The sequence below is a fragment of the Cimex lectularius genome, unplaced genomic scaffold, assembly GCF_000648675.2.
Source record: "Cimex lectularius strain Harlan isolate CLEC.00 unplaced genomic scaffold, Clec_2.1 scaffold86, whole genome shotgun sequence".
In the NCBI taxonomy this organism is placed as follows: domain Eukaryota; kingdom Metazoa; phylum Arthropoda; class Insecta; order Hemiptera; family Cimicidae; genus Cimex; species Cimex lectularius.
In genome coordinates this window covers 947,816-975,149 of record NW_019392763.1, presented here as the reverse complement: position 1 = coordinate 975,149, position 27,334 = coordinate 947,816, and the positions used below count along the sequence as shown (strand labels likewise).

Below are 27,334 nucleotides of genomic sequence, written 5' to 3'. Positions count from 1 at the left end.
TCGAGTACTCCACTGACTAACCAGAATGAGTGCAATGTACATAGGTGTGAATGTATTTGTGCGACTGTGTATATAAGATAGTTTTAGGCTAGATTATATTTTGTAGGCGTTGGGGCTGAAATGACCTATCTGTCGAAAGCCTCCGTTTGAGCCTAACCCCGTTGGTTGGGAAGCGACGATCTCCTAGGCCTCTGGCGTAAGAGAGGTACGAGCAACCCAGCCGCATAACGGGGTAGGTAACTCTCCTGAGGTATAGATCCTAGGATCAGCAGCACATCGGGGTAACAACCATTCGGAGTAAACGTCCAAATTTATTCATAAGTGGCGGCGCTTTTTGTTATCCTTGATAGTGTTGTGTCAGTTCAATTTGGATTTAGCTTTTCATTGCCCTTCAGTAGAACCCTTATTTTTGTCAGTTGAATATAATATGGACTAAAGTTTGTTAATTTTGTTGGATCTTTGCCTTTTGTTTACTAGTTTATTGTTTGTGCTTATTTCACGCCCTTATGAGCCGTTGTTGTTTCTATGTTTTTTATGCACATGTTGGGAATTTTTCAAATCTAAATAAGATTAAAGGAAGAGTATTTCTTTGATGGCATTATTTTTGTTAATCTGAAGTGAATTTAGCCTTTGACCATATCAATGTTGAAATATTAAACAAAATAAACAGTCTAAATTGTAAAACAGGTTTTGTACTTTCGTTTTCTGCCTATTTCTCGTTTGGGTCTAATTGGCCCTCGAGAGAGACAAGTGGATGAAACAGATCCCCGTCACTTAGTGGGCCGAGAACGAGCATAATCCCGGCTCTGAGCCAATTCAGTTGATAAATTCGATTATAGGGGGAACAATGGAGTCCGGTGGCCGACATCTGTGCTTTCTGAGCATCAAACTCGCATTACTCCCCCAAAAGCACAACTCTATTACGAGCCAGGGGACCGGTTAGCTTTAATGCCTCTCCCTTCAACGATTCACTATTAATTTGTATAGACAGTCGCTACAAATGTACTCCCAGAGGGAGTTCTTTCCCTCGTCTCCTCTTTTGAAGGGAAATTCAATCAATCCCTTAAGTTCTTTTACGCTTTTTAGATACAGAATCAATTAAACAAAATGGCCGGATTTTAAGAATGGAAAACTTTGTTTTCCTCCTTTGTGACGGAGTAACGTTAAAACTCCAACGACAATTAAAACCCGTCCTAATTTCTGTTATAAAGTCAATGATGCTTCTAACAGTGATTAGTGCAATAACAGAGGTGGATGGTGGCCAGGAGAGCGGATCCCACTCCACAACATCATTGCGGTCTGCACCGCACTAATAACATTACACATCTCTCTCTACCGCCAGCCCAATTACAGATAACTACCATTGCATTTGCTTTTAGTTTGAAACCGCCCCCTTTAATCGCCACCCATTTAACTTCATTCTATATTCAATTCTGTTTTGCAAGTTAACTTCAACTGTATTTGAAGAGTCGCTGAAAAGGTTGATACTAACCAACTGGCCCTTGACGGTGAAAGTCATGAAACCCGTGGTTGTATTTTTTCCAAGTATAAATGTTTAACACTCATAAATGAATGAAAGATTTTCTAATAATAGTCAGTAGACACCTTTTACTGCATTTTGTTTTTAAGACAATAAAAAATCTGAAATTAGTAGAAAATTTTGATAATTGGACATGGTCGTAAATGTCTATTCATATCTGGATGTTTCTCGCAAGAAGTGTGTTTTTCTTTCTTTCTTTATTTCTTTAGATCCATAATTCAATACTGCAGATGTTGAAAAGCTATATTGTAAACCAACGAAAGATGAGAGACAAAAAAAGTGGCCACCTTTAATATTTTGATTACCTCTTAGGAAATTAGAAAAATAAGATCGTAGGTTGGAACTTGGAACGGGTTTCAGTTTAATGTTTGGAGGGGGTCAGCATGTAGTCCCGATGTAAACCCTATCGAACACCTTTGGGACGAGTTGTCAAAGAGGGTAAAAGTCGCCCAGTATTGCCAAAGAGTTTGCAAGAATTACTTTATTTTCGCTGTTGGAGGAGTATGAAAATATTCCACAGCATTACATTCACAACCACATAAAATCGATGCCTCGTCGAATGGAAGCGGTGATCGACGCAAGAGGAGGAAATACTCCGTACTGAATTGAACATTTTCGTTGTTTCCATAGTAATATTTTTGGCAAAATTGCTTTGCTCAGTTTAATTTTTTATTTAGCTATATCTTATATTTTTCTTTAAAAATATTCAGTTAACAACAAAAAATAAAAATTATAACGATTCCAAGTTTTTACTACAGAAGGGGTGGCCACATTTTACCTCTCAATGTATTTAATAAAACCCGCCTTTGGGTCGGAACTAAATCACAAAGGTAAATAATTAGATTAATATCAACCCTCGACCCTCCGTCCTTTGTCGTAATTGTTTTAAGTCGAAACCATTCTAGAACGCCTGTTAAAATTATAAACAATTTACATAATACAATGGCTTTTATAAAATATTTTTCGGCTGGTTTAAAGGGGGCCAAACTTGTTATTTAAATTCAGCTCATTCCCCAGTCTTTGTACGAGTTTTCTGCAAACGTCCCGAAGTAAGTCGTCAAAAATTGTCGTGTATGGGAAAGTAGGAGGGTCGGACGGTGACTTTAACAAGCAAGGAGGGGTAAAAGGAGTCCCCGTTTAATAGACTTCTGCAAAAGCCCCCACAAGGACCTGGGGGTAATACACTGGGAATGGGTACTGAATAGGTTGACACGTATTGATGTGATTTAAAGTCAAGGGACATCTGCCCTGCCCTCCCATTGTAATCCTACAGCCCCCAGGCTCTCCAGGACTCAGAGCACATGTACACCACCTAATCATATACCTTTTGTAAAGCTGTTTATTTGTTTGTCTGTTTATTCGCACTCCCGTTCTGCTTCTAGATCAAAGTTATTGTGAGAGGGCTAAATAATTTTTTTTCGCTTGATTGGGCCCATATGATATCACATCGAATCAATAAAGTTAAATAATTCATGTTCAGATACGATATAAATAATAATTATAACCTCTTGAAGAAATAGTACCAATAAATTGTACAGTTTTATATCACAGCATTTCATACAAATTAATAACAATTCACATTAAAAATAAAGAAAAATGTAAGAACAAACAATAAGTTCTATATTTTTAATGATTTTTCTCTGCTCTGTGCCCTTCTTTCTTAGATCAAAAAATAACCTACAATACGAAAGTTTTTTCTTAATTTTATTGTACTAAAATAACATATGCTGGTTTGTGACAGTTATATTAATTATTTATTATATGTCTAATGACTGAAGATGTAATATTTTTTGAATTTTGATAATTTCCTAAATGTTTTACACGTGAACAATACAAAAGTTCAGATTACTTAAAAACAAAGAAAAAATAAATATTTTGTAGCCTTAATAATGATATATTTTTGACACTGTATTTTTAGATATATAAAATTTGAAGTTGGTCCATGATTTATTAAAAATAAATAGTGAATAATGTTTTTCATTTCTTTTTAAGCATAACAAGTAGAAGATTTGCCAGTATTTTTATAGTGAACTTTATGTTTATTACATTAAAAGTTGATAAATTTGTAGACCGTATCATTGTCAAAACAAACTGAAATTTCTTCCATACTTAAACGTTAGCAACGTTAATTTATTAGCTTGAAAGTAGACGCTTCTTTCCCAAAGACCCCGAGGAATATCTAGTATACTGGGACAGTTTGAATGAAGTCTACTGGTGGAATGGGATTTATTAGCGTGAATGGTGTGGCTTTTTCTTATATGACCTCTGGGATGTCAATTATAAAGTACAGCAGTTTGAATGGTGTCTGGTGGATAATTCATTCGAGTGAATGGAGTGTCTTCTTCAACCACCCCTGAGAATATGGCAGTGTGAGTGTAATTTATTAGAGTGGATTAAGGGGCTTCTTACCCAATTACCTTACGAATTTCTAAAACTCTGGGGTAGTGTGAATGAAATTATTGGCCTCATTGAAGAAGATTCTCCCACTATGACCCCGAAGAATATAGAATACTACGGAGCTGTGTAAATAAGGTTTGGTGTGTGAAAGTAATTTATTAGCGTGAAGGGCCATTTTATATATATAGAATAACTTAGCCGACGATGCATGAATTCTTTTCGACTTTTTTTAATAAGCCCAATTCGACCTAGTATTAAGTATAAAGGAAAGTAAATTTCAGTTTTTTAATTTATATCAATCTTTACAAGCTAAGATTGTTTATACATTTCTTCTTATTATAAACTATTATTTTTTCATTATAAATAGATAGTTGAATTTTTTGTATTCACATTTTGCTGTCATTGTTGGACTATCAACCCTTATGAAAATTGTTTAACGAAGAGTGTAATTTTTAAAAGAAAGCAATTGTCTGATCAAACAATTATTACATTGAATCAAATAAGTTAATTATTTCTGTTCATCCGGACGTCAAAATATTCATTAACAGTTTGCTCTTTTACTGTCACAGATGTGTCAACCTGAACAATATAGCCGTCGGAGCGTGGTAGGGTTCAGATGTAAATGCCCGCGGGGTTGGCCCCGGCATCTGGGCCAGGGAGAGACTCAATGTTTCGGAAGTAACTCCAAGTAACAAGTGTGACCATCCAGAAGTCATCCATTCAACTTCCCTGACGTGATAATGTAGACCTTATGGCATCACAAGCTACATCTATCATACTTGCACAAATGTTTCAACAACTGTTGCTCTTTTTGCCCGTATATTCGCCATTAAAATTTTAAATTCAAAAATTTAATTTGTGACAGGGGTTAGAGAGGAAAAATGCGACGATACACTTTGCAGCTCACGCAATCGAACACCACCCAATTCACTCCTCTTCTTCACCCCAATTTGACTGAATTAAATCTAAAGTGGTTTCCGCTGAGTTTCCACGAGTTAGAAGTTGTTGAAAGCAAAAGGGAGATAGAGTAATGCTAAGAAGTCAAGAGGGTGTGTTAGGGAAGTGGTTAGTTGTGATATTGATCTATCTTGGTCCAATGTCTTACAGCGACCCCTCCTTTACAACACTCGTCCACCGTGTACTAAGAAAATCATAGCATAACTAACCATCCCATTTCACAGACAGTTTTGCCGTATCATTATTTTAATTGAAACTTTCATCGACTTTCGTATAAAAACTCGCTTTAAATTTTCAACCCTGTTGAAATAAAATACGAGACAATGTTTAAAATCCAGGATCAATAATTCGTGAAAGCATCGAACCGCGGTTTATATATTCACAAAGGGCTTTTTGCACATGGGCGTTTATACGCGCTTTTAATCCAAGCGGGTTTTAATCGGCGGCTTTTATTTGAAAGCCCGCCCTGGCCTTGTATAGATAAAATAATATTTTATAACTATGCTTCGCCTGCATGGGAAAAAAAATAATGGCAGTGTGTTTCGGAATATTTGCATGATCGCAGCGTCCCTAGTTGTCTAAATAGACTAGTTTTAACATAATATTAAACATTTATGAACGATAGTCCACCTAAGTGCCTCAATATAATCGCCTGCTGGTTCCAAAAGTATTAGGCTCCATTATTGTGAACTTCAATAGTAAAACATATATTTAAAGTGAGATTAACTGAGTAACTAAACATTTGGCAATACACCAAAAAATTAATACAATAGAAAGTGGTATTTTGATATTTATCCATGTTTTCTGCGTTGTGAAGAACCTAAAATTTGGTCGTTACCGATTATTTTGGTCTGCCTATTCCCACTGGAGGTTTATAGAATGTGACACACTGATAAGGCGAAATGGCGGAACGCGTCTGACCAACGAGGATAGTTGGAACAAAACCCCATTTTACTACTTGACACTTATTTCTTAATAAACATTTATAAGTATCTATATCCAGTTTGTTTGAAAGAAAAAATAGAAGCCATTATTATTATTAATTGGTATAGACTTAAAAAGGAAAATACAAATAGGCAAATAATGGACCATTGAATATTGTCTTTTACTTCTTTATAATTTATGAATATTTTGTTAAACGTAAAAATACAATCATGGGGTGTTGTGAATTTCTACTCAAGAAATATGTCTGAATCTATTCAAATTGTCAATTATTTTTTCATAAATGCAGTATTGCCTTAAAAACAAAATTACCGTAGAAACCAGCAATATAAGAAATGGAAAAAACTAATAATTGGCAACTTGATGGATGACCAAGACCGAAAAGCAAAAAGATTGGCCATAACCTGGTTTTCCTTATCGGAAAATACCAAAGGATAGGCAGGCCTCGATATAAGGATGAAATTCTAGATATTTAAAATAGGAAAAAAAGAAACATCACGATTTACAAAAACTATACTAAATAGTTATTAAAATAAATTTATTTCGTATTTGCTTTTATCTTAACAAAAACATTATTACTTCATAAACGGACTTGAACTAAGTACTAACAACTTGAACAAGAATTTTAGGAAAGAAAGCTTAATTAAATTAATGACGTTTGAACTTTGCCTATCAACGCTAAAGAATTTTTTATAATTATAATTAAACAAGATATTAACAATTTTATTACTTTAATCTAATAGAAGAAAGTACTTCTTTTTCAAGATAATACTTCGAGAAATATGTATTTTGGGTGAACACTTTTCTTATGAATTCTCTTTCTGTACTAGCGGGACGATAAGTTGACCGTAATAAATAAAAAAACTTTAAACCCATAATGACAATAGTTAATTGCCCGTAGGATTGTATTATAAAATCATATCAAGGCACGAACTTAATTACACTTCACTAATATTTTTTTAAAAATTAATGCTATTAAATAATTGTGATTTTCAAACCTGTTATATTTTTAAGTTGGAAAATTTTTTATTTTCTTTGAGTTTTATAACTTTTTCCGTCAAATTAATCCTTTTAAGCTCAACTTAATCTTTTTTAATTTCAAATTAACGATTTTTAATTTCAAATTAACCCTTTCTTTAAATCATTAAAAATCTTACTAAATGGTAAAAGTAAAATTCTTGTATATTTGTGAATTTTTGAATAAAATTGGCTCTTAAAGACTACATGGCAATTAATTATAATTAAAATTAAAAATGATTCTTCTATTAATTAGTTTTATTTCAATTATTTTAAATGTTAATTCAAATTAATTTTCGTATGATTCAAATATTTTATATTAAAAAATTGTAAGTATACAGGGAATTTACTTTATATGCCTTTTTGTAATACTAACTGATAAGGTTTTTAATGCTTTAAAATAAGGGTTAATTTGACGTTAAAAATCGACGGATAAAAGCTATATGTGTGATAATGCAAATAAATAAGCTTAACAAGGGACCAAAAGTGACATTAGCTCTGCCTTAGCGTAATGTTGATAAATTTACCGTATTAATTTTTAAATATCGTAAGGTCCTCAGTAATAAAATTACCAAAAGATTACCTTTCACACCTCCTTTGACCCCTATAATTATTATTTTTTTATGTTCGATTAATAAATTCACAGAGAGAACAATATAAACTATTTTTTAAATGTAAACTGAACTGGGTTCAAAGGACGTTTGATGATTGTATAAAATAGCATTGCTTTATTTGTTATAAAGTTATTTGCCGTTGCCGAACATTTTCGTGTGCTTGGTTTATTTCAGCTTTTCGCCATCTTCAATTTTTTTGTGTGTGTGAAACTAGATATTTGAGTATTTCCGTGAAATTTTGATCTATTTAAAGTATTAATTGCGTAAATACTCTACCGTGTTGATGATGGCGATGAAATAAAAGAGTTTTTCTGACCTGTCCCCTTTAACTTTTTTAGATATTATAAATTATGCTAGCTCCAGGGATATATTAATATAGAAGAATGATTATATTAATGCTACGGTTATTAGTGTTATGAATATCTAATGAATAGGATGGGTCAATTTTTTTGCTACTGGTGTATGTGCTAAGTTTTTCCTGATTTTATTGTATTTTTAGGTAATAGGTAAAAACGTATGTGAGGTATGTTTTCTAATGGAAATAGATAAGCATATTCGTTAAGTTTTGAAGACATTATCCACAAAAGACGTATTTTTCCTCCGAATCAACACCGACCCAGCCGGCCAAAACATCACGTTCGGCATTTGGGGATTATGCGGTTGATAAATTCAAACCCGACTTCCTGGTTGCACCGGGGATCCAGGGGGTGGTAAAGTTGTAAAAACCAGTGCTTGCGTTAAGGGGGGTGCGTATCGGGGGATGCAATCGATTGTAGTCGAGATGGCGACCACCGGCAAAATGGCGTTCGCTACCCTAAACTCCTAACAACACAAGGGTTTTAATCCACGTCCCCCTTTGAGAATTTAGGGCTGTGGAAGACCGATTAAAAAAAATATATATACAAGCCGGATAATAGTTAAGCATATACAAACTGGTAGATTAAATGCAGTGTTTACATTAAATAATCAATCCGCATTGTTATTTTCTTATGTTACTTAAGTATTGACTTAGTATTTTAATATAGAAAATTTTGTTTTATATCTCATACTCGATCATAATTTAAATAGTTATCGCTTTATCTATCTTGTCTGTTTATTAACCTTTTTTTAGGATTGACTTTATACAATGCTTCTGATTGTGCTCGGGGGTGTTTGTTGTTCAGGTTTCGAAGAGGGAGTACAAAAAGTGTTTGAGGGTCGTGTGTAATGCCAAGCCCCTGTGGGACAGCAACACTTGCCTGTAATTAATTGGTACTGCAGGGAGGTGACCTTTACACTGATTGAATACTTGAGCCCTCCCTTTTGTTAAAACCCTTATACCCCCGCATATTGCTTTGTGTGTATTTTTTTTATCTCTTTCCTTTTATAACAGTTTAAAATTTTTTCTTACCTGTTTATCGACGAAACGCTGGGTACGTTGTCCTGGGAGCAGATACCTTCTGCGAGCAGCCGGTCACGGATTTCCCAGGCGAACATGGTCGGGTTTTCACGTTTGTAGTTGGCAATCGCATCCACAACGGGTGCAGTTGCAACTTTAGGCTTGCTTCCACCTATTACCCCAGCCTTGAAGCTTCCTGTCTCGTAATACCTGAAAGAAAAATTATGCATTCTGATCATTATCTTGTAAGATATTTGCCAAAGACAAGTGGATATTAGAATTGGATGTAACTAATAAAAAGTCAAGTCTCTTTAAACATGGTTTTCAAAAGTCAACAAAATGTAAATGAAGAAACAGTAAAAACTTATAAACTTGTCTACTCCAAGGAACTATAAAATCGTATAGAATTGACAATTTTATATATTTTTGCATTAAAGAATAATAGTTTTTTATCTGGTAAGTTCTTGACATTTTAAAAGTTTAACAATGACTTTATTAAAGATTGTGTTCAATATGAAAATTTTATGTAAAAACATGCACGTTGGAGTATGTGAAATTCAAAAGATTTTGTACGGATTGAGATTATACAGTGATTCTGTGTATCAACGAATATAAAACGTCGTCAGGAAGGGCGGAGTATATTTGGTCATTACTCGGGAAGCGTAAGGGGAGTGGAAAGGCCATAACCCGAGCTTTATTTGCATACACTAATCTACTCCGTCCCCCTACCATATATCTACCCGACCCCCCTTACAAAATCTTACATTTTCCCTCGGCTGATTTTTATTCAAATGTCCAGCGGTGTGCTTTACATATGAAAGAACGGGCGAACACACACTGGACTTCCTGTCTTCCCAGGGCAAGTCCTACCCTCCCCCCATTATATATACGTTGCATATTCGAGGGTCTCTAATGGGGGTGGCTTTTTGACTCTGGCCCAGAACCGGAGAGAGAATTAGCTTAAAAACATGGCTTTTACTGGTACACCTCTAAATAAATTATTTTGCGGACAACCCTCGAGTCCTTTCAGTAATGGGCCAGCATGGCTTTGTCCTAACCAGGGCCATCTATTTGCTCTTCCAATAAACAGACCAGACCCTTTCAGCGGAATGTTCAACAAAACAATAAGGATTTGCAGCAACCCTTTTAAGCCGTAAAAACAAAAGACTTTTTATTTGTGAAATTTTGTTTCAATACTCCTAGTATGGCCAATTGAGAAACACCCCAAAAAAATATACCGCATCATCCTCGCAACATTTTTATCGTATGAATATGTTTGAACGAACATTAAGTGACTATTGTGTCCAGAAAAATTAGACACAGATTTTGTGAGATCTTTGTTGATTCTAATGAACTGAACTCTAATGAATCTAATCATATAGAAGTGAGAAGCGATCCATTAATGACAACCCTATCACAGCACTATTCACTTTTCCCATTAGGATAGGAATCAAGAGGTCATTGGAGCTTTAGGCGTATTAGATAGTGATGATAAAAGGACTAGGGGTTAGCATGAGGGTCCAGAATTTTACCGAGGCTGGAGGATATGAAATAGTGAGCCTTGGCAATGGTTCGAAGGGCTTTGGACTGGAGCGACTGGATTGTTTGGAGCTTTCTTGGTTGGACCCCTTTGTTCAAGTCAGTCGTCTCAGTTCTATTATTTTGATTCAACTGTCTGGGTTTCATGTAAGTCTTTGATTGATGTAAAGTCTCAAATAACAGACATTGGCTGCTGGGAGAGAAACAGAGTTATAGTATCTTGGGGCATAGGTGAAAAGGCAAGGGGGAGGGTATTTTGAATTTGGTTTTGTCAAGACTGATCCTACATTTCTCGAACCATACTTCCAAACAGGAGTAATCATCCAGGAAGGCCAGGTTTGATGAATGTAGTATCGGGATTGAAAGGAATATCTGCAGTGTATACTCAATGGGTCTAGGATGTTGCCTTGGAGAACACCCGCTTCAGCATATTAGATGAGGAAGTTCATCGTACGTGATAGTACCTGTCGGATTTTAGAATAAGGTAATAAGTAGGACAGCTTATAGTTTTTAGGCGTCCGGGTGCCACACTCGATCGAAGATTTGCTGTTTCTGTTTAAATTTTTTAATGTAAATCGTTTTATATCATTCAGTCTATCTTGTTTCTTACTTTCTGACTGTAAACACCTTTCTTTCTAAGCAACTAACAATTAATATATAAAATGCAAGCCTAACTTTAAAATAGTTTACAAAATAGCATATTTACACAGGTTAACAGACCTCAGACCGTACTTGTGTCCAGTGTTCTATCGTATTAGTAGAAACGCCAGAAAAAAAATCGACTACACGACGAATACACCTACCACGATTAAATTTATATAATTGGTTCACATTTTGAAAAATAACCTACATAGGATATCAACTGACTATAAAAAATATTGAAAATTCAAGGGGGCAGAATATCTGTTGGATTTTCAACCATTTTTAGAAACTCAAAAGTTTCTTTGCTTTTATGAAGGTTGGATGAGTGTGAGAAGTTTCTGCGTTCATAGTTGAGCATTAAAGTCTTTGTTTGAGAGAAACTGTATTGGGCCTTATGTGACCGTTTCGTTGAAGCTTTTAAACAAAATTTCCAAACGTTATCCAAAATTGACTAATCGGGGATTAAGCCAGTGTGTAAATTCGATGAAGTGGCCACTAAATCATTTACTATGATTGAGATGATTCAGAGCAAGAGTTGGGAGTGAATTGGCCGTTACGAGCAGCAGAAGGGGAGGACTCAAGAACATTATACCGTAATTTTAGTGCGAGGACTAAATTGAGCTACTGTAAACAATACGGCGATGATTACTTAGCCAGAATTGAATTAGGAGAGGGTCAGGGAGAGGGAAGAGAACGGCCTTCTGGATACCGTCACTCGTGAGGGGTGGTTGTTTACGATCAACTATGACATATTTTTATGTGGCCCGCTAGCGGGTACGTATATCTGCACTTAGTCGGCGGCAGTTCGCTATTGTGCACCCCCAATTCAGTTGTCTCACCCCTGCGACAACTCATGGGGGTTGACAAACCGACGACAGGAAATTGTTGGATTATGGAAATATGGATCGAAATTAATTTTATATCTGCCGGAGGGTACTTATAATAATTGTCTTACCAATATTGGATTATGGTGGATGAGTTAGTTAGTGAATACATCAAAGATCTTTGGTTACAAATGTCTTTGTGCATAAAATCATTAAGGAATTCCAGGCTTTTTTGTGTATAAAATCGTAATTTCTCGATTTTCTGATACACTTTTGGATTATACGACATTTTAATTAAGAAGCTTCAATGTTGCGAAGACCTTCATTCAACGGGAGTCTCAATCGGACTACCACTAGTTAAAGATTGATATCGAATTTCTTCTTCGTACCATCAGCGCCTTGCCTATCCCTTCTTATCCCCTTGACGTACACCATCTGATTTGTAAGAAGGATGCATTTTTTGACAAAAGTGATAAAAGTATCTTTTTTCTTGATTCAAATACTGAAAGATTGGAAACCTGATGGAATAGTTTGTAATTTCAGAATTTGATGGGTTTTAAATGAGTTTTTGGTTTTGAAATTATGAAACGTTTATACGCACAAGGACTCTTGACCGAATGATCAACTGGATAAAATAAGTGTTGAAACAAGACAAAACTATTGTACGTATTTCCTACAATATTTGTCATGTCATACTATCCTGCTATGTTCTTTGCTGAGAAATGGCAAAAATTTGCTTTGATGATCGTGAAATCAACAAATATTCTGGCTTTTGTTCAAATATATATTCTGAACAAACCAAACAAACTCCATATCCAGGAATATATTTTTATAAAATACTTATTTCGTGGTTGATTTGTTTATAAAAATCGAGGTCAGTTAAGGTTAGTTGCTTTCCAAATGAAGCACAAAAACAAAAAAAGAATTCCTTTCAAGCTGGCATAATTTATTTCTGAATGGGCTCTAATCAGTTAAATGACCAGTCCTTACCCTTTATTTACACGCTAAATAAAAGTAGGAAAAAAAGATGGTTGTGAAGTGGAACATTTCTCATCTTGGCAAACCCCAGAAAGCCTCAAATTTTATACCTTTGAGCATTAACGAAGCGTATTTCCCACAAACAATATAAATAGAGTGATTCGTGAACTACCTCGACCACCGGGGCTTAGTTACCGATATAGACCAGACCACGGATCTCAACTGTGTTGCACCTGTCGTAATTAAAGATAGGTGGTCGATACATGCTTTGAGTGTGGGAGCGACGCGGATAAGTCTATCAGGTGATAGGTGGGATAGTTGCCAGTCGTCTCAAATGAGCCGTTTTTACATCAGAGGAGAAGAGCCGAGCAATTAGAGAGAGCACAATGCCCACCATTCAAATGCAAGAATAGATACACGGGGACCACCTTTGTGAAAAAACGAACCGCCATTAATATGCTTCGTCTAAACGGGACTATCTCAACATAGACATCAACATATTACAATTAGTTTTGACGAATGGATGACATTTTTCAAAAGCGAACTCGCCCATTTTTACGCTCACTTTTTGTACAGAAGAGCTTTTCGGTTTATTGACCCGTACTCTATAAGAACACTGGAAAAACACCAATGTTTTTCTTAAGGTGTGCAAACATACAATAGACGAACTTCCTTTTCGTTCTTAACGTAAATGTGCCAGTATGCCAACGTGAAATTTAATTGTACACAACACATGCTAAAAGGATTCTCTTTTAATGATGGCCTCCCTGTGATGAACCAGTTTTTGTGTTTATTGTCCGTGAACGGGTTCATTTAAAAAACGAGTACGATTTATACCGTTGGCCCCAAAACTAGAGAAGCAGAACCCTCCATCGAGCCAAATAATAATTTCCTAAAGAACAATGCAAAAACGTCTAGTCAAAATTGTTGCCATTTGCATACAGGAGTGTTAATGACAAAATAATTATTTATATTCAAAACTTCAAAGTAACAAAACATTTCATTTTAACGCTATAAAATCAATAAAATAGTTTAGGTTGGATGTAAATAGCGACAACTATTTCAAAAGAGCTATCAGTCTTTTTCTAGTTAGTATTTTTTTGGTGTAAAAAATTAAATTAATTTTAAGTTGTACTTGGTCAAATATTTATTTACATTCAGAATTTTAAGAATATTTATTTCAGAGAATATATATTCTCTGAGTGACAAAATGATGGGTCCTTTTAAAATATAATTTCTTGATATATCATTTCATACTAAGAAACGAGATACGTTTTAATTATTTTCTACCTTGAACTATCGTAATAGTTTAATAAAAAATGTTTTACTTTCCTTCCTCGTTCTAAACATTTTAAAATTCAATAGCTCCTAAAGTAATAAATATAACAATAAAAAGGAGGATTATTTATACCTTGGAAATGTTTTCAATAAAAATGATGAGGATCATTCTTAAGAATTGATAGTGCAAACACTCTTTGTTTACTGCTTAAAAGCTGCATCTGGTCCGCTTCTTCAGGATACGAACAAGGGGACGTTACGGAGTGGGATCATAAATGAAACTTTGTGATAATATGTCGAAAAATATTAGACAGAACATATTGCCAATGGGTTCTAGGACCCGAGAAAATAAAAATTAAAACATAATTATTTTAAAATATAGTTTTCTCCCATGGTTGTGCATGAGGTTTAAGTTATTCCCAAGTTATTTTAAGTAAAGGTTTTTGGAGGTGTGAAAAAAATATCAACTTTGTTTCTTGATTGACAAATTGTATTTTAACTTACTTAAAAAAATTCGTAGGGCAAGCAAACGCTTGACTTCTATTTTCCAACGATATAATTCTAGCAGAATCTGTATCACTTAAAACTTCCCTCAAACAAATGTGAAACTTAAAAATGGTAAAATTTAAAGAAATTAAATCGCTGGTACGTTAGAAAGAAGCTTTACAGAAAAACCAACAAGAAAAGATAGACTTATTTATTTATTTATCTACAAAATCCGATTGTAAACGCAATTGGGAGAGAATAGAGGATTGTCTAAGAGATAATAAAAATATTAAGGGTGGCCACATTTTGCCTCTCAGTTTAAAAGCGTATTTTGGGTTTTACACTTTTGGTATATTTAACCTAATTAATCTGTTTAATATTGTCTTATCATAAATAAAAAATAATTCGAAATATACTATAACCTTGAAATACAAGCACATGGAAAAATGTACTTAACTTCACTAGATTGTATTTTCTTCTCGGGCCTATTGAACGTTTGGACAAGTTTACAATATTTTTGACCTAGTATAAACCAAAAATGTTTAGTTAAAATCGTTGCCCACACATCTGTTCCCTCGAAAGACCGAATTTCGGTCCAACTAGAAATTATTTGTAAGTCGGTCATCGGCCGTCTTACTCATCCTATTTTAGTCGTAAGTGGTGAGGTATGGTAATCGTAGCGGTTATGGTAATGTCGGCAATTATCTTGGTTTTAAAAAAAATGCGGTCTTGTAGGTTGGCCATCAGGAGAAGTTAGTTGGGTCATCCTGGTCCGCTTATGCTCGCATTTTTCGACCTGATGGTTTAATTGGAATTAAAGCAAGAATAGGCGGAGAATGAGATGCGATTATTTCCATCCTGTTTTTTAAATTACTTTTGAGTTTTGTATAGGTTGAGTTTCAAAAGAAAATAGAAAATGTACTGAGTATAGATGACCGGTTTTGATTATATATCTGCGAGTTAAGCCACCCAAGAGCGTCCAATGTAATTTATTACTCCATGTTTTGCCCCTTGTTTAAAATTTCCGAATTATTTTCAGCAAATCGGAAAGCAATTAACTTTACTATAAACTGGATCGTGTACGGTCCAGCCAGTAGCAATTAAAGGTCAGATTCGCAGTTTATAGACGTGAGTCGCTCAATCTCCTTTCTAATAATTAGACGGTGGTTTTCGTCATCAAGATATCCAAAGACCCAGTCCCATCGTAACACCCGATCTCCGAACGCTATATATTATTAACACCTAAACAAGTCGGCCGAGAAAAGCCCATCACGTTATTAATCATTCCTTTTCACGCATATTGTCCGACATGGTCTGTTATTTTGTGTATTTATTGACTCGGAGGTGGTGAGACCGTTAGGATTTATTACATTTTTATCGTTACGACTTTCCTTTGTTCAAATTCCGAGGATGGCCGTTTGTAATAAATCACATTAGAAACGAGTAATAACAACTGATAATGAATCTCGAGCCGGTCCCGTACTCGGGCACGCCGGTTTTCGCTTTCGTACTTACCTCGAGAGGATTTTTGAGACGCAGCCGTGGGATACCCTGAGCTGTCGTGAGATGTCACATGGCCTGACGCCGTTGTGGGCCAGTTCGACTATTCTTTGCCTCACGACGTCAGGTAAAGGCCTCCCGTTTACAAACACACCGCCAAGCTGGTTCACACCACCATGACCTGAACAGATAAAAAGAAAGAAAAAAGGTTAATTCAAATGCGAAATAATAAGCGGAGAATATTTATTTTTCACGATACCGTTGAAACAATATAAAACGTTAAACGTGATTCACCTCTTTCTACTGTACTAACATCGATTGGATACGTTAATTAAAAAATAAAGATAATTATCAAGCGTATCAATATTTCTTCTCATAGTATTTCTAGTATAATTCACAAACTCAAAATTGGAAATTTCAGCACATCCTGAACAACGAATTGTCTAAATGTGAAATCAATCTTCCTTTAAATACTCAGTAAATCACTATTAAACATCTTTTCAAGCCTGAAAAGTAAATTCAATAGACTTGTACCGTTAGAGTTCTGAGATCTTCATCATCTGACCATCAGTTTTTGAAAAGGAAGCCTTTTACCTGGCCTCTCCCTGACTACTTTACTCTGATTTGGGACTTCAAAAAGCCCAAGCCGGCTGACATTTTACACCTGATTGCGGTTTCGAAATATCTGCTTTAAGAAATGCCGTAACATTTATTTTATATAGTATTTCAAGTATTGATTTCATATTTCGCTTATTTTAATTAGAAAGCCTTGTTGTTTGATCAATTATGGCAAATTATCTAAATTCTGGATAAATTAATGAAATGTAAAAATTCACAAATTTGGTTGTACCAGTCTTGAAAACTATAGGGTTCAATCTAAGGGATTTAAATAATACGTCAGAACTCGAAAAAAGATTATATGGGAAAATCATATCTATCAAAGTAATAATTTGATCAAAGTATCTATCAAAGTACACAAAAACTCAAAATAGAATGGATCTTAACCAAATTTGATCTCGTTACAAAGATTTGTTCTTTATTATCTAAACCCAACTTTTACAAGTGAGTTTTTATATGTTGTTTTTCTTGTTGTTACATTTGTGTTTTATAGATCTAAGGTGGTTTTGTTGCATTATTATTATGCAACGTTTTTTATGAAAATTCTTTATTTAAAATAGGGCTCATAAGCAGATTTTTATCTGAAACGTGACTAAGGGGGCGAACGGAGCCCTGAAATGCATTGCAACCCTTTTTTAAATAAAGAATTTTCGTAAAATTTTGTTGCATAAAATACAAAATAAAGAAAGCCACACTAAATCTATCGAATTGAGATTAGCTAATAAAGATCTGATTATAATATATTTCGAGGTTAACCACTCTGAATTAGAATCAAATGAAAATAGTTTAATTTGTAACAGGCAGAACCTGGAATTTTTTTTAAATTTCCGATATAAGTAGCATCTAGAAGATTTTATCTTGATAAATACTGTACATTTTTTGTATGTTTAGCACGAGTCTCGGCGATCACTGTATTTACGCATGAGCATTGATAAGTTGAGATTAATCAGACAATTAAGATAAAACAGCCATCAGGTGTATATCAACTATCTTCAAATCATGAACTATATGAAGGAGGAATCATCGCACTTTCTTTTAATTTGCCTGATGTTTTTGTGTGTCTGTGTTGTATTTATGTCTGTTTATTACAATGAATGTAATTTATTAGAGGCATTTTAAGATATCGATTTAATTGTCATGCAAAAGCAGATAGTAACAGAATCGAGACGCTCAAATGACTGCAGGTTGAAAAATAAGCGGGAAAGACCAAAAATAAGTAAAACCCACAGAGGTTGGCGATGTGCTCAGCTAATTGTCGGCCCCTAAACTTCCCACATTGGTATTATTTTATTTAGCCCTGTTTATTAGACTATTAGACAAAAATATCTTCTTTGATTTATTATGCCCTAAAATATTAGAAGAGGCTAAAAGTTTGTATAAATTTTTGGTTTCAGCACTAACAATAAGACTTTTTTATTAATACATTTATTTATTAAAACTGATCAAATGAGAATATCAATTAATTTTACAATGATTAATTTAGAAATGGATAAATAATAAATTCCACTCATTAGCGTCACAGTTTATCGTAGGGATTCCTTCCCAGCAACCAATAAAGTTGAAGGTATTTGAAATCAAGTTCTTTTCTTTTTGATATATGAAAATTTAATTTTTTCTCTATTGTCAAGGACTGCTTTACCATTGAAGACGTTTGGTTTGTCTACTAAATATCTATTTGTGAAATTTACAAGTACGTTTTTCTAGTCGCTTATTTTCACCTTCCAATTATCTGTCCATTTATGGATGCTGTTCACTGCCATTCGCAGCCGGTTCGTTTTTCGGCAGTCATCGACAAATGTTGCGACGGTTATGTTTTCCATCACTGGTACGGTATACAGCAAGTATAACACGGGGCCTAGGATGCTACCTTGCAGTACGCCAGCCTTGACTTTAAATTACTCAGCAGAAAGACAGAGATAATTTATTGTATGAGAATAACTTAATTACCATGCAAGGCAAGATTTAACTTATTTTCATTGATATATTCTTTTAAATTTAATTTTTGATTTCTTTTCATTCAGCAAAACCGAAGATTAAGTGTTCATATTTGGTGTTATGTTCTTTCATTGCTTTTGTTAACTTTTCATTCCGTATTTAATAGACTTTCAGCTTTCTTTGCTAAGCTGCAGTACAAGTCTGTTCGTTTTCTAGGTGTTTATTTAGTCATAAGTTACATTTTTTAAAGACATGGCACAAAAGGGTTTTAGTAGAGAAAACAACATTTTTCCAATATTGAATACGACTGGTAAAAAGATACTCATGAATTTGGAATAAGCGGTAGTCCGAAGGTGCGTGGTCGGATCTAACCGATAATCAATCGAGATTAAATGCATATTGTTGTTAACTATTATTGATTCATCTAGGGTTTTTATGCGTTTATGCGTTGTAAAATGGAACGATTGCCAAATTAACTTTAGCATTCTAACCTAGGTGACTAGTAGCCATTACATTTTAATTTGTGGCTACTTTAGTTTATTATCGGATAAGTTATGAAAGTTGGCAAAGCATTCCAGAGAAGAAAAAAAGAGGGTTTGAATAAGCAACCTATCACGGATATTTAAGTGTATCAACCCTCGAGAATCTCCTCGCAATAAACACCGTCATGATTTGAAGTCGTGAGGTAGATAGTGCTCGTATGAATATGCATGCCGCTCGAGAAGACCCGGTTGCGTTAACAGGTCGTACTTTTCCCCTCCAAAACTGAGCGGCCTTTTATCATTTATCGAACCAATTGGAAAAGTCGGATCGTGAAAAGGCGGCTCCAATTTTCCGCTCGGGTATATTATACACGGAAGACTTGTGCGGCCCGTTGAGGGAGGTTCGTCGTCACACAATATGCTTTCCCTCATGATTTACGAGTAGGTAGGACACAAAGCCAAGGGTGGGTTCCATTATACTCTCGCTCCCTTATGTACCTACCGTCCAATGTTTCTTAATACACCATCTGATGTGTACTATAAGTGTAGGCCAATTTTTTTTATTCCCCTTTTGAATAAAAGTCAAAAAATAGGTCGAGCATTATTCTTTATTTCTTTTTGCTAAATAAATCAAAAGGTTCATCAAAATCAAAAATATACTAAAAAGACTGTAATTAATTTGCGTTATAAGATGTTTATATGAAAACAGATTTATTTCTCCTTTATTGTAAAAAAAATCTTTCTATTAATTATGTTGACAGCTATGCAGCCATCTCTTGCAATTTATGGGCGCACTAACAATAGTAAGACGCATTCCTTTGCTTGAAACGAACATATTTTTATATCCGCATATAATTCGGCAAATCTCCAACATACCTCTTCATATATATAATTCCTACGGGGGAATTTAAATATTTCTGAATAGGCCAGATGACAGTTTATTTTCGTCATGATTATTAAAACCTGACTAAATTTAAAATCTGTATTTTATAAAAACTGGCAGAAAATTTATATGAAAGAGAATACTAAAGAGAACTTTCAGAGCAGTAGATAACATTTGTCATAAATTAAAAAAAAATTATGTGTAAATAATTTTTAATACCCACTGGTTGCATAGAACTTTACAGGCACATTAAAACAGTCTATTAATGGTGCTAAATCGCTATAAATTATTTACAGTTTATATTATTTGTACTTCAATAGCTTTAAAAAAAAGTACTATTTTAGAAATTAGAAATAATTACTAATCTGAAATATGATTGATTCATTAGTATTTAACATCAAATTTATTCTGTCTGTGATTGATCCTTCTGGACCCTCTCGTCCTCATCTTTTTGTAGAGATATTCTGAATTAGAGCGACTCAGCGAAAGGTGATTTGAGTCTGGAGGGTAAATAAACAGCGAACGAGGTTGCTAAGGATAAGGACGTCCCAAATTCCGGGCCTGACCACCGGTCCTCTGAAGCTAAAACTTCAATAAAAAATATGATAAAAAAGAAATCAAAGCGCTAGTGGGTTAGATACGCAGAGGAGTTCCTATGTATTAAAAGCACGGTCGATAAGTCAGAGGATCTGAATCGTAGAAGAAGAATAATCATCCTCAGTTGATTAAGAATAGGCAAAGATTTTGAAACATGTCCGCATGTCCGGCTTGCAAAGAAAGATTGTTCGATTCGTACGACTTAATTGATGTAATTCTTTGGCTCTATATAGAGAGCGTGTAGGAATACCACCCGATATGAGAATTGTGCAGGCATGGCGTATTTGTTATTAATTCCTGGAGAAACCAGGGCTGTTTTGTTGTATATAATGTATATAGATATCTCGTTTTAAGTTTATTGAGATTGCATGTATTTATTAGCGTGAAAGTATAGTGTTGGATAAAAAGCGGGAACATGTGCGGAGTTAAGCATTTATAAACCAGTCAATCAACGTCAAAATTAAATAAACAAATTTTGATTTTTTTCTTCTATTGTTTTATGTAATAATTATTATACAACTCAATTGATTGCAAACACTTTGCTAACAATAGACAGTTTTTTGCCATGTTGCACGTAAGCTATGTCAATGATGATAAGACATTTTACTGCAGCCTTGTGATATTTAAGGATTAATATATAGTAACTATTTAGGAAGTGTATTAATAGTGTTTATTAGCCCGACTTCATCCACCATTTCTATTTTACTATGAACTTACTTAATTTACTAAAATATGCCAAAACAAACATATAAAGTTTGTCCATTTAAAATATACTTATCCTAAAGGCTAAACTAGTTAGTATATTTCTAGAAGGTTCGTTTATTTAATATTATTTCCGGTAATTTTAGTAAACAACCTGTTCAAAAATTATATAACTCTGTGATTTTTCTTTGTTCTTGAGAAAACATTCTATAGATAATCACCAGGAGCACATTTTTCTACCTTTTTAAATCCAGACTTTAAGGTTTAGGTCCGTCTATTTTTGCTTTATTATTTTGATATCGGAGAAAGGAATACGGAAAAATATAGAGAGGACAGGCCGACCAGGATGGTCATTAAAGGTTAACCACAATAAATTTATGACATACCAATAAAATACTATTAAAGTCTTTTAACAGGTTTCTAACGCATAATAACACGTTTTTGACATAATTGAGATGTGTACCTTCAATTAAATCTTGATATCGAGATAAGAAAAATTACCATAGAAAGGCTAGAGAAAGAAAGGGACAACAGAGCTGACTTGTCTGGAATAAATAATCTAATGAGAAAGAAGTCAAGGTTCGGCATCATAAACGGTGAATAATTATTTTTTAAATTGCGTAACAACGAACAATCGACTACCTTTAACTGGTTACGCAATTAATAAAGGTTTTTCCGTTCTTAAGTTATTCTCTAATTATACATGGTCGTTTAATAACAAAAGATTTTATATCGGGAGAGTTTTTAAGGGGTTCATTTGGCATTAAATTCGTATTGTACTGATTAACAGTGATTGTTTTTCTTCTGGTTTTGTTATGTTGCTCTGAATGAAGAATGAAGCCAAAACGCTGAGTGTAAAGTAAAATCCAACGAGAATAGTTGAACCAAAGAAATATTCAATTGTCCAGCATAAGTTACCCACTTGACGACGAACCAACTACCATTAAGAGTCGATTTAAGTTTAAACAATTTAGGTGGTTAAGAATTAGGAGCGTTGACATGAGTGAGCGCGTTCAAGGCAGTTGTGGTGAAGTTAGGTGGTCTTGTGAAGAGGCACTTCCCATTTTCGTCTCGGTCACGGGCCTTCTTCATGAATCAAACCATTTCATTGAATGGGCTCATTCACGTGGGCCGTCTTTTGTACTACTTCACACCTCTAATTTCCACGATAGATAAAACATCAGAAAATTTCGTCCGGAAGCCCGTGACATCTGCCGGACCAAGGGCCCCCATCGGACTCTCACTATCGCCAAATCTTAATACGCTTGTCAACAGATTCACATATTCAGATAGCAATCTATCCATTAGCTATTCCGCTTCATATGGAAATAAAAGCGGACCCCTTTTTATTATAATATAATAAAGTGGACTCACCCCACTTCCTGGCTATGCCGATAAATTGTACATGACGAGCACGGACTTGAAAAAAAAACCAGACCCTCCCCCTTCTTTCTTAAGAGCAGAGGAAATGCAATAGGAAAACTTCTCTTTTTTATACGTTTTATTTTTCGGAGTCACGTGTCTGTATCATTTATAACCCCGAAGAGGGCGACCGCTCATTTCCTACAATCTCTCCAAAGGGGAAAAACATTTCGACGAACTCGAAACCAAACAGCGATCGTCCTAGGAGATGATGGAAAATAGTAGTAACCACGTTAACCTTTAGAACATAAGTACAACCCTAGTCCAAAAACACAGTCAACGAATAATTTTGTATTTTTCATCACCTCCTAAACACATCCTTTGACCACTTAAACAATATCATTCAATTTGGTCGTTTCCGATCATTTTGGAATGACTTTCCTCTTAGTTTTTTTTCGGCTTTACCTTCTCTGTGTTATTGTAACTTTTGTTCCTTTTGTACATTTGTAAAAATTTGCAGTAGTGGATTCAGATAAAAAAATAAGAAACTAATCCACCAAAACGATGAGAAAGGAATTTCAAATTAATCAAAAAAACAAAACTACTATTTTAAGAAAAAATCTCGCAATTCAGTAATATTCATTTAGACGATATATTGAAAGAATAGGTAATTTAGAACCCAATGGAGATAGAACAATTTTTAAATTTTTAAATAAAAAAACCCTTCTCGACTTGAACTTTATATCAAATCGAAAAACGATTCAGACCAACGTTCATTTCTCACCAATGGACATTTTTAAATTTCATTTCTTGACATTATTCCTTTTGAAAACAAACTATTTCATTCCCAGTCGTTGGCTCTTTCCATTTCTTCAATAGGCATTCCCTTAGTCCTTCACGAAGGGAGAAACCCCCTTTTATTAACTAAAAACTCTCTTGTAAAATAGCATAAAAAGACAGGAAAATGATCGATAAAAAAAATCACATCTTAAAAAGTGAACAATAAATTCCATTATAAGAATATTATATAAACCAAAAGTGATAGAACCTAAACAATTTGTTTTTTATATTTAAATGAAGGGCAGCTCTGGGAGTTTTGGACTTGAACTTTGTATCGAATTATAATATTTCAGGCCAAAGTTTTGCAGGTCCTTTCTAAATTTTCTTTCCTGACTTTATTTGTTTTGCAAACGAACCAGTTCATTGGCTCTTTCCATTTTTTCGATGAGGAATTCTCTCAACCCTTCACCAAGGCAGAAACCACACCTCTTCATTAACTAAAATATCTTCTGCAAAATAGGAGAATAAAAAAAGATAGAAACACTAAACTCAAACTGTAAAAACAAATTTCACCAAAATTACAAGATGAAACTATGCTGTTCATAAAAAAGTAGTTTTCATCCCTCTACTTAACCTTTCAAAATTTAAAATTTATATTTGATCATTTTTTCCAGTATAAAAATAATATATAAACCTCGCGAATGGTTTTATTTAGGAATGAACTATTACATTCATTTTAGTTGATTTATTCATTACTACTGCCTTTTTTCCCCTAAAACGTAAGCTGCCAGAAAATAACATTTTCAAAAGTTAATTTCAAATTGTATATGTAAATCGAGAACGTGGATAGATCTTTGAAGTATGTTGTTTCAACACATAACACATTTTTTAAGCTATCCCTCTGATTTTTATTTGAATAAATGTACCATTTGCATTTAACGCTTTTCAGTGAAAAAACTATGGAATTGTCTAATTTTGTATTTCTTATTTTAATTCGTGGTACTGTAAGGTCGCTTTATTTTGTAATTTATCACATGGAAAATGTGATATGAACACTTCACCACCCTCTTCCCAACCCCTTAATTAAACTCTGGGATTTTGAAAGGTCAAGAACTAGGCAAAAATCGATGTTTACCAGTTTCCACTGTGGATATAACAAAAATTAAAAACTTTCTGCAAAGGAAATCCCGAATGTACTACTTCATAATTGTTAATAGACTGATTGGTTTAAGATTTTTTACGACTTAATTGTTTTCATTAGTCCATCTGTATGAATCAGAAGAGAATTGTTTGTTCTTTGATTGGAAGAAAAACTTTGTTAATATGCTGGATTCAAGGTTAACGGGGTACTAAAATTCATAATTTTCCTCCTGATTGGGATTGCGGATGGTGTCCTGGGCTGGAAAGTAAATAAAGAAAAGCAAACCGAAACGATTTCGATGAAAACAAATGTTGAGCAGGGTAAAAATAACTTTTTAGAAAATCTCTTTCTGGGCGGCCCCCCTTTCAATTCCCCTCGTATCGCCGAAAGGCGGTTTTCCGCGAAAAGTCCTGTTTTTCCGACCGTATCGAAACTTGTGATGCAAACCTCCTACAATGGAAGTTTCTTTTGACGCAATCAAATAAAATGGCCGGCCGTTTTCGCAATCGGCTCAATTGAATAATGCCCCACCTTATTGTATAACGTGCTGTTAAGACGATACTTATCGGGAAATGTATCGATTTTTCCGAATTTTCTCAAACTATGATCCTTTTATGGCGATTTTTCAATCTTGCTATTTTTTAAAGCCGGGGCTGTTTGAGTATGAAAATGAAGTTTTACAGTCGAAAACACCCTTAAATTTTATCGATACTATCAAGGTTCAGTTTAGTCCTTTACGATCATCCTGGTCTGCATATACTCGTTGGTTTGCTTGTCTGATACGTTTCGGCATTTCCACATTCATTGTATGTCTCAATATTTACCTCACCTTAGTCCACGATAATGAGAGCTAAGACGACAGCAAGACGTGATTAATGCAGTATAAAAACCTACATATCCTCCATTAAGAAGCATAAAACAATGGTTATTTCTGTGTCTTTTTAGAGTTTTTGATTCAGCTTAGGTTTTTTTGCAATGCTTGTAACAGGTCAATTATTTATAGCTATTAACTATCGTTTGCTTTCTATTTTATGTTTTAATGGAGTTATTATTGCTGATTTGCTTTTTCGTAAGGCAAAACTCATTAGTTGATAAACCAGGATTTTTGCCATCTCTGATATTTCGTAGGCTCATTATTTTACTCCTGGATTGTAATTTTATGCAATAAGTGAAACTTGAGTTTTTTGACAAAACCGTCGTCCAAAAAAAAGTTTTAAGTTGCAAATAAAAAACAAATGAAAGAATTTGACGCGGAAGAAGTTGACAAATTTTTTGAAAGAAGCGGGCTTCGTAATAAGTCAGTCTGCTTCAAATAGATTGGACATACGTTTTATGGCTCTTTCAGTATTTTAAAAACATCATAAATATAAAAACTATAGAAAATATATAGTTGTATACTATTTAGAGATCGTGATATGAGGTCTGGTGTGATGTAGATTTAGAAAAAGATTTACTTTATCGTGCCAACGTTTCAATCTTCATTGAGATCACTAGGGAAATCAAAATTATCAAAAAAGCAACATGTATCAATTTTTAAGCTGTAAAAGTATGTTGTTTTCGTGTGTCTTGAGTGAAAATGAATCAATGATAAGCTAAAAAATTTGCTTTTGCAATCTCCATTTAAACCACAATTAATTCTATACTATAGTAATTTGTCTATCTATCTATTTATTAATGATTATTTGGGGATCGTGTGATGCGGTCTGGTGTGACGTAGGTTTATAAAAACAGTTTTTTCATAGTGCCAACGTTTCGATCATTACAGAGATCATCTTCAGGGCTCAAAGTGTTTGTTTTTCCTGTAAATGTGTCATTCTTGTCTTCCGGGCTGAGAGTGAGTTTTAAAAGTATTGGGGTGATTTACACCTTGTTTCTTTTTTGAAGGTGCCACTAAAGTTTCATCTTCAGGGCTCAAAGTGTGGGTTTTCTGAATAGTGTTCTGAATCCTCTCAACATGACACACAACCCTCACACAACTACACAGAAAATACAAAATTTGAGCCCTAAGTATGATCTCAATAAAGATGGAAACGTTGGCACGATAAAGAAAATGTTTTTCTAAACCTACATCACACCAGACCGCATGTCACGATCTCCAAATAATCATAATTAATAAATAGTTAGATGGACAAATTACTATAGTATAGAATTAATTGTGGTTTAAATGGAGATTGCAAAAGCAAATTTTTTAGCTTATCATTGATTCATTTCTATTTCTGATCTCTAAATAGTCATTAATTAACAATCACTAAATACTACACATATTGTTGTAGTTTGGACATTTCTGATCATTTTTGGTCTGTATATTCTTGCTGCTATGTCCCGTCTATCTGCTTTTTTCGTGATTGGTATGTATAATAAAAAGGACTCCATCAGCAAAACTCAACAACAGACCCTTACGATCAAGCCGATCGCCTCGCTTATTTCAAAATTTAATTAAAATACTTTTACAAAATTTGTATAACAAAGGATTTTAAAGTATGTGATTTTACACTTTGTGAAAACAATCCAATCTGTTTATTTTTGGTTAATCCGAAATGACACAATGTCCCGGCTTAAGGGAGGCACCCCGATCGAACCATTCATTTTGAGGATTACGCCGAAGAATCCCGTTACGTCCTTGCCCTGAGTTTTTCAAAAGGGAATCCCACCGAGGCTACATATGTAATCCGCTTTTTGCCACCCCTAATCCAAACATCACTTGACAACAAAAAATCAGTCCGGACTTATCTGCGGCGACCG

The 27,334-nt window shown here is 34.3% G+C and overlaps 1 protein-coding gene across 9 annotated transcripts in view; it reads right to left on the bottom strand.

Annotated features, from left to right (window-relative positions):
* Nucleotides 1-27,334, bottom strand: part of LOC106664006 (paired box protein Pax-5) — a 130,656-nt gene that overhangs the window by 17,622 nt on the left and 85,700 nt on the right. For all 9 annotated transcript variants that reach the window (XM_014389349.2, XM_014389345.2, XM_024227408.1 and 6 more), the window contains 2 exons: nt 16,108-16,273; nt 8,858-9,055 (listed from right to left, as the gene is read on the bottom strand). In XM_014389349.2, the coding sequence (XP_014244835.1) occupies nt 8,858-9,055; nt 16,108-16,273 (364 nt within the window). The remainder of the gene's footprint in view (nt 1-8,857; nt 9,056-16,107; nt 16,274-27,334) is intronic.